This window comes from Lepisma saccharinum, chromosome 1 (assembly GCF_977018435.1).
Source record: "Lepisma saccharinum chromosome 1, izLepSacc3.1, whole genome shotgun sequence".
Classification (NCBI taxonomy): Eukaryota; Metazoa; Arthropoda; class Insecta; order Zygentoma; family Lepismatidae; genus Lepisma; species Lepisma saccharinum.
In genome coordinates, this window is record NC_139229.1 from 210,279,616 (window position 1) to 210,288,493 (window position 8,878).

Sequence of the window (8,878 nt, forward strand, 5' to 3'; positions counted from 1 at the left end):
TTCTGTGTGTGAGTATCCCTTCATCCATTTCATTCAATCATCACTCATCCTCATCGTCGCTACTAGCCAATATGGCAGAAAAGCGACGCAAATTAACAAAAATATTACACACACACACGCACATAAACACAAATACATATATACATACATACACACACATACAATTTCAGCCGACACAATGGACATTAACAGCATATTCTTTCTTTTGTGGAAGATTTCATTAACATGTCAGGGTATGCTTGTCCTGAAAAATGCCTATAAGAATCATTGTTGTCTTTTAGGAAAAAGCCTGGGTTGTAACACCAAGTCAGGGAGGCAGGAACTGGCTACACAATACTCTTCGCCCTCCACATGAATCGAGGTCCGAAAAAAACAAAACATCCTCGACTCGCCCATTCACTACCCCTAATTTCAACCCTCTAAATTGAATGACTATGGCTCCACGCTCCCGGAACCAATCAAATTTATTAGATTCTCTCGTGACACGAGAGCGGACCCTCACCGAAAGCAATGAATAGTAGTTTTCATTAGATGCACGATGCAGACCGGGGGTCGCGGAAGCGAGGGTTTAATATTTGAATCGGGGAGGTCGGGGGGAGAAGATGCAAGGGGACGCAGGTGAAAAATAATCTAGCTGGATACATCTTCAGCGGAGCGGCGGAAAAAAAAAAGATTTCGCGAGTCTCCCTTCCTCTGTTTTATTGTTTAGGCAAGGACAAAGCAAGGGCGAGTACTTAATAACCAGGCCTGTGAACAATGCATGCACATTTCGATTAGGTTGCATTATTGGCGGTGCTTCTTCAACATGAAATAAGGCAGTTCCTGTTGTTCCAATTGCTAACATTAGGGTTCCGTTCGCCTTCTGTTAGGTTTTATCTCATGAACTATGCTAGCAAGAGGTTCAATCTTATGTTTTAAAAATGCCAAAATCTTTACTTGAAATACAGTAAAACCTCGTTAATCCGGACTAATGGGTTTAACGAAAGTCCGGATTAACTGAAATAACCTAAAAGAACAGTAGAAAGTGCATTAAATCTCCGTTTATAGCAACGGAACACGTTTATTATTGTGTATTTAAAGGGCATAGGCACTATACAGTACAGTACAAAGTCTGCGGGAAACAGAATTTCATCAGTGATTGACTGCCTTTTCTTTGGGAAGTTCTCTTGTTGACTTCTAGCCACCTTATATTCTGCTTTTTTTTTTTCCTTTTGCCTGTCCGGATTAAGCGAAGTCCGGCTTATCGGGATCCGGATTAACGAGATTTTACTTTATCAGAAATTTGCACCATATTGGAACTTACAATACCAAAATGTCTGTACGGGGTGTACGAGAATTGATAGCGCAAACTGAAACGGTGAAAAGTACATGATAGTAGAAGTAAGAAAGTCTCAGCAAAGATGTGGTGGCGAACGAGAACCGTTTGCGAGATAATTGTGAATGTATAATTTCGATCCGCCACTAACTTGATTGTTTGAACACATCGTACCTCTGTCTCCTTGCTCACCCCGAGGTTTCTTTGTTTAAAACAGAACACTGCCGAAAGGTGGCGTTGTAAACAAACCATACGTCCTGTACAGGACGGAAGGCATATCAGGCACGTTACTTGTGAAGTGACAAGCGTACAAACAAGCCAGTGGTGGATCGTAACCATGCACTCAGAGAACAAAATGCATCATATCGTTTGATACACCAGAATGCATCGATTGATGCACTAAAGTGTGTTTTGTAGCTTCTTCAAAGAATCATATTCACATTTGATGCATCTTGGTGAATTTTTGTATGTCGTGAAATAAATACCAAAGTGCATCATTTGATTCAAGTGAGGATTTCTTTAAGTCGATATGCACTTAAATGCATCAGCTGATGCGTTTTGATGCACCTTGATGCACCTTGATGCGTTTTTTCATTCAACAGAATGCATCTTTTTTTATGATGCACTTAAACGTTTCCTCTGAGCTACATAAAGTCTGTAGCTCAGACCAAACGTTTAAGTTCATCATCCAAAAAGATTCATGGTAGGTTCATCAAGGTGCATCAACTGATGCATTAAAGTGCATCTGGACTGAAAGAAATCCTCACTTGAATCAAATGATGCACTTTGGTGTTTCTTTCGCGACATACAAAAATGCACCAAAATGCATCAAATGTGAATCTGATTCTTTGAAGAAGCTACAAAACACACTTTAGTGCATCAATCGATGCATTCTGGTATATCAATCGATATGATGCATTTAGTTTTTCTGTGTGTACATTTTCAATTATCTCGTAAACGGTTCCCGAGCCCATGTTTTTTTTAACGTTTTTGCTTCTACTATCGCATACTTTTCACCGTTTCAGTTTGTGCTATAACATCTGGTACACCCTGTATAAATTTCAAAACATGAACTTCAGATAAAGGTATACTAATTTTAATTGCCAAATTATGAACTCGCACTGCCAAAATATTTACTTAAAAGTGCAAAATACACAAGAAAATGCCAAAATTTGCACTTAAATCACCGCTTTTCGCATTTAAATTACAGAAGAGATGCACTCAAAATACCAAAATATGCAATTAAATACCAAAATATTTTCTTAAAATTTCAAAATGCCAAAATAAAAATACTCAATTGAAAATGCCAATATATATATTACAATGTCAACATATTCACTTAAAAAAAAGATACCTATGTGAATGATAAAATAAGAAATGACAAAATAGCGTTATAATTTTCATAATTTCATCACGTACAATTTTAAGATAAAAAGATGGAATTATGAAGCGAAAATAACCATTTAAATTGCACTTACATTTGGACTAAAATGTCAAATTTTAGCTTCAAATGAAATACACATACTAAACATGCAGCAAAAACTGAGGAATATTTTTTTTTGTCCTTTCCTATGCACTACCCATAATAAATATATCAAGATACATTCTGCCCTATCAGACAGCTTCCGTTCTTTGATTTACCTAAACTTGTGAACATCGAGAAAGGGACTTTTCTCCCCCATATGTTTCAAGATGAGGATGGGGGAAATACCTTAGTCTTCTGTATGGCACCATATCCCACCTGGATCTTTTTCTTTCTGTTTCATCTGTAGAGTACGCGAAAAAGCGGCAATCAGTTATGATGCACCCTGTATACACGTTTAGCAAAGGATGCAGAGTGTTTCCCCGCAAGTCGACTTCTTCAAACTGCAATTTCAGAATTTTCCTCTCTTTTTATCTCTCTCTCTCTCTCTCTCTCTCTCTCTCTCTCTCTCTTTCTCTCTCTCTCGTCTTCATCCTTTCGTATTCATCTCCCTCATTCTTTCTCCCCTCCCCCAGTTTTCAAACCAACTCATGTGGGCAGAGAAAGATATCACGAAACAGCATCCCTTCCCCTTCCCCCTCTCCCCACCGTGCGTACGACCCTGGAAAACGTTGCCATGGAAACGAAAATCTCCTCTTCATCGGCGTAATATTGGTTTCAATGGCGCATGCTGTCAGCCACAAAGCGCTCTGACGCTCGGCTTCCCAGCCAATGAATACGACTGCAATAATGTTCCGGGGGCACACACACACACATACATACATGCACCATGCGAGGGGACCACGGAAGGGAGGGGGGAGTTGACAGCAACAGACACGGGAGGTTTTTGGATGGGAGGGGGAAAGCATAATGTGAAACTGGAGGACGGAATAGCTGGAATCTAGTGTACAATGCCGACTTAGCAACATTCACTTGCTAAGCGGATAACTATAACAAAAATCTAAAAGAGTGGAGGTATTTTTCTCAAAGAAATGCCGTATACCATGGAAGGCATTCAAAATTAACCTAACTTTAATAGCATTTTCTTTACATGTATAGAGCCAATTTACCAAGTGTCGACTTCAGCAGTGCAATATCGTTACTACACCGGATTGCTAACTAATACACTGGGTGTCAGATACCACTTTAAACTGTGTGCCCAGTCCCGCTGGGTCTAACTGGACATAAAATAAACTTTGACATATTTTTTTCTTTGCATGTGAACAAGCATGTAGGTATTATTCAAAGATGCAGATTCTAGAAGATATGATATGGTCCAAGGATATATGCATAATTTTCAACGAATCCTATTGGCAAAAAAAAAAAAATCGACCAAGAGTTTCGATTATGGATGTTGTGATATAAATACAGCCATCACTTTATCGGGCATTATCATATTGTTTTATGAATTATACTATATGTCGTGTTACATATTACATTATATTTCAGATCAGATATAATCATTTCTACATGTTGGATTTCAAATCGAAGAATCTAATATGATTGAACATTGTATTTTATTGTGCATTATTGCTGGACTATGATCATAACAACTTACAGTCAATAATGTAGAATATGTTATCATTTGATAAGATACAAGACACATTATATTGCAAAAGTACAGTCCCTTTATTTTGAAACATATCCAATATCCCAACAGCAAATTTGTTCAATTTTCTCCCAGTGCCTTTACAATATTTAACATTGAGGCAAATTACACAAGAAACAACTACAAACATTTATATTTACACTTATCTTGCTTCACGTGCTAAACAAAAAACTGCATGAAACACGAGTTCAAGAAATGGGCACCTCTCCGAATGCAGTGAAAGATAATGGCAGTGTTTTAATAAACATTTCTGGCTATCTGAGATATATGTGTGTTTTAGTACATTTGTATGTTTTTATTGTCCTGTGCAGATCTAGCTATGAAGCCTGCAATTCTAACATGGCAGAGGCTTTTACATCTTACTTTTAATTTTTTTATTTTATTTTTATTTTTCAGTCAGTTCAATCAATTCTTCAATCAATTAATCAAGCAGATGTATCAGCAGTTCTAAGAGTTTTCATTCTTTCTTTTTCAGGTTTGGAAGCCCAAGTGCAAGAGTCCTCCAAGGATCTCTACTGGTTCTAGCCGGGAACAGCGTGATTCCTCTAGAAGACGAATATAATGTACAGGTCCCGGCTTACCTGACTCTCGTGAAATTCATGAACATAAACAAGTTCCCCCCTGATGTGCTAGTGTGAAAAAGTTGTGTTTAGTGTATCGACGACACTTGCAACAGACTGTCTTCACGTGCAGAAACTATTCGTAGCATCAGGAGTCTACGAGTCTTGTACAGTTGTCGCTTAAGAACCTTTTACTGGAAAATAAAGAATTCTTTCCGTACATTGCGTGTGTGCGTGTGAGTGTACATAGGTTGGTGTATGTGTTGAACAGGAGTTACGTGAACTCGCAATTCAATCCAGATTACCTACTAGCAGTAACCTTTTCATGGCTCCTTTATTGAATTGTAGAGAAATAGACAATAAATTTTGTCTTATTTCTCTATATTCATTCGCATTGCAGTACAGTATTTAAAAAACTTAAAATCTCCATTTTTTAAGTATAATTGAAGTTTCATTTGCAGGATAATATTAAGAACGAAAAGTAAAGCACTGGCATAATTACTAACAATTACAAACATTGCATATTTATTTTCCATAATGTGAAAGTTAAATTTTACAAGTTGCTGAAAAGGTTTGAAAATTTAGCAAATGAACACACAAAATAACGAACTCCAATACCAAAAGGAATTATTGGGTTCGCATGGAAATCGTATAGTCCGCACGTTTACTCCGTTAACGTTCAAGAACTGAAGGAAGCCGCCGCCACGAACGCGGGTGGGGTTAAACAGCGGGCGAGTTGTTTTCGTCCAATCAAACTCAACCTTCAGCCAATGGGCGCAGCTGTCATTCTGCTCGTCTACTCCACGTGGAGTCTCAGTCACATGACTGCGGATACACTGTTGCCGTAATGTCAATTTGTTGCTTGCAACTTCAATGTGGAGACCTTTCTCCTTTCGCAGCTGGAGAGTAGATGTGGCAACACTGTACGGTGAATGTGATTGTTGTAGCTGGTGAGCGCGCTCCGTGGACTTCAAAGCCAGCCGGTCGTTAACGAAGCTAGCGCGTCGACTTTATAACTCAAAACTTGCATGGCAGTTATTTTCTTATACTTCACCTATGTGAAATAAATAAAATAATAAAGATATGTAGTAGCCTACTGTTCCAATAGGCACAAAAATCGGTTCCCCGCATTTTATATCAAGATGAAATCATATTTGTGTGTTAGAACATAAAATATATTTTAAGGCAATAAAGCTACAAATGCGTTCGAGACAGTGACGCGCCTAACTACTGTATATCAAATGTGGCAGGCTCAATTTTCACACAATTTTCCAATCGTTCACAATTTACTTTATCGCTCGTTTTATGTCAAACGGCAACTACATGACCACATAGCAAGTCTTTTTAATTATTTGAAAACATTTACGAGTAATATCGAGTAAGTAAATACAAGTAACTTTCAGTTTTGAACATAGGCGTGCGCAGCCCCTCTGATTAGGGGGGAGGGGGCAAAAGCCTTGATGAAAGTGCAGTCGGGAAAGAAAAATCTCATTTTATCTCACTCTTTTAGTTTTATGCCATTGATGGGTATATATATGTGTGTGTATGTGTGTATATAAAACATATTACGAGTTAAATACATTACATAATCAATTCATCCGCCCCAAAACAAACCAAACTGTTATAGCAGCAACTGTCTGAAGTACTTAGTTGTTCTTACTTGTATCTCTAGTAATCTATAATGCATTACAAAAAAGAAAGAAATTACGAGTGAAGCGAACAAGAATTTTTTTTATCCAAATTTATGTAAATTGAAAACAGTATTGATTTAATAGCACGCAAATAATTCCATGGGATGCCATGGCATTCTCTTTTATAATGTTTCTCATTCAAATCGTTCGGCTTAGAGGGAGAACTCTCGCAGCCCCCTAGCTACTACTGCTCTGAACTTGACAAGACTGTAAGGAAAGCAGATATTACGAGCGAAGCGAGCAAGAAAATTTTATGAAATAATTTTTTATTTGTATAAAATTTGAAGTCGACTGGGCAATTGCCCCTCTCTGCCCCCATGCAGGTGCTCCTGGCTGTGTGGAAGAAATAATGCAAGAAAGACGTGAAAACTAATTCCATCTTCAGTATCCTTTTGTCCTGTTACTCTTAGATTCTGCTACTCTTACATTCTTTTACTTCAATGTTTGCCCCCCTAGAATTGATTTCCTTCCAAGGTTGGGAGAAGGCAATGCCCCCCCCCGCTCCCTTGTGGCTGCACAACTGAACCAACCCCCTTTCCCCGTAGTTGCTTTGAACTTTCATCGGCATGAAAATACTTCATTTTCTTTAAGAGTATAATATCGTTTAATGACAGCATAAGATTCCTCTACACTAATTTTCGGAAAAGTATAATAATATAGGGCAAAAATGGCCACCCCTCCCCCTTTGAAAACGAATGTCAACCTAAAAGTATATATTTTACACCTATAATTTGATTTCAGTTATAGTAATTTACAATTAATTATTATGCGATAATTTCAAATTGAAGTGGTGTTTCTTGAGGGGGCAACACTATTATCGAGGAAATATGCCTCATGGAAAAATACCTTGCTTGTCCCTTCATGGATAATAATCAATGAACGTCGGTGATTAGGGGGGCAACTGACCCCCTTGCCCCCCCCCCGGTGCGCACGCCTATGGTTTTGAAACGTTTACAACCATTGGACTCTCCATTGCGTGGTAAATACGCAGATACTTGTATATCAGAAAAATATATATCATTCTGACATCACAAATTTTAAAAATTGTACCAAGTGCCGAACAATTCCAACAATACTATCAAAACGTTGTTTAATATTATGTTTAAAATAGTTTGTACACAAACACAGAAAGCTAATGACTTGTGCTTTCGTACTGTATGCGAAGAAACAAATATAATATAATAGCTACAAATACAATTTTGTCGTGCCAAAATTCTGAATTCTTTGCTCACAGTTTCAATAAGTGGGCATACATATTTTTTTTTTTTTTTGTAAAAATAGATTTCTTAGGTAAGATTGGATTTGTGTGTTCACGTCATTTGACTTAACAAAAGAAATGTGTGAAGAAGAAAGCATGTAATTAGTAACGATACAACGTGTCAATGCGTGCGTGTGTGTGTGTACATAAATACATATAGACAATTAGTGTGAGCGAGTGTTTAATACATGTGCCATAAATTATGTTTTAGAATAAGCTTTGTGATGTTTGTTTGGGATAAAACGACACACATAAACAGTCGACAAATATGTTCTTATTCTCTCAAAATTGATCCAAATCGTAAAATCTTCTTTTTTTCCTAAATAAAAACCGTATGTATAGGAAGACCATTATTTTTTAATGTATTTTCTACAAGAGATCCAGAAAATAATTAAAATAAAATTTGGCAAAAATCATGTTAGTAGAGAACTTCAACGGAGAAATAATTTGCTTATTTGAAATATTATTGAATATTAATAGTAACATTATTTTATAAATGTGAAATATTTGAACTTGTTCCGTAGATTCAAATCCGATTTAACTATTACTTAAAAGTTAATCAAATAAAATTAATAGAATTATCTAAAATTAATATTTTCACGTATATTTAAAAATATAAATTATACCCGCAGCAAGTATTCAAATTAGCTCGTCCATTAAGAAAGATAACAGAGTAGCATGTTAAGGAGAAGCAAGAAACCATAGGTATTCTAGCTTGAGACCATGAAATATCTATCCTTTCCCCAGTCGTCATGTTGAAATCCAAGGTGGAATTTATATAAGTGAGACCATCCGAGCTATTCACCAAATGCGATTAGCTAACGTCACGTGGAGATCTATGATTTTTTTCTCTGGAGAATAAATAGTTGGAACAGTTTTATATAACAGATTTTCATATTTACGTTAAGCTTTAGAAAGCCTTGTTTTGAAAATTTTTACTCCATAACAGTCATTTTGCAGCTTGGCAAGGGCCTCCATCCTAC

The 8,878-nt window shown here is 37.0% G+C and overlaps 1 protein-coding gene across 2 annotated transcripts in view; it reads left to right on the top strand.

The window, feature by feature from the left end:
• The window catches only part of LOC145991537 (protein vestigial-like), a 116,538-nt gene extending 111,504 nt beyond the window's left edge, over positions 1 to 5,034 (top strand). For both annotated transcript variants that reach the window (XM_083127565.1, XM_083127572.1), the window contains exon 4: positions 4,862 to 5,034. In XM_083127565.1, the coding sequence (XP_082983691.1) occupies positions 4,862 to 4,911 (50 nt within the window). In that variant the 3' untranslated portion in view covers positions 4,912 to 5,034. The remainder of the gene's footprint in view (positions 1 to 4,861) is intronic.
• Positions 5,035 to 8,878: the final 3,844 nt, after the last annotated feature.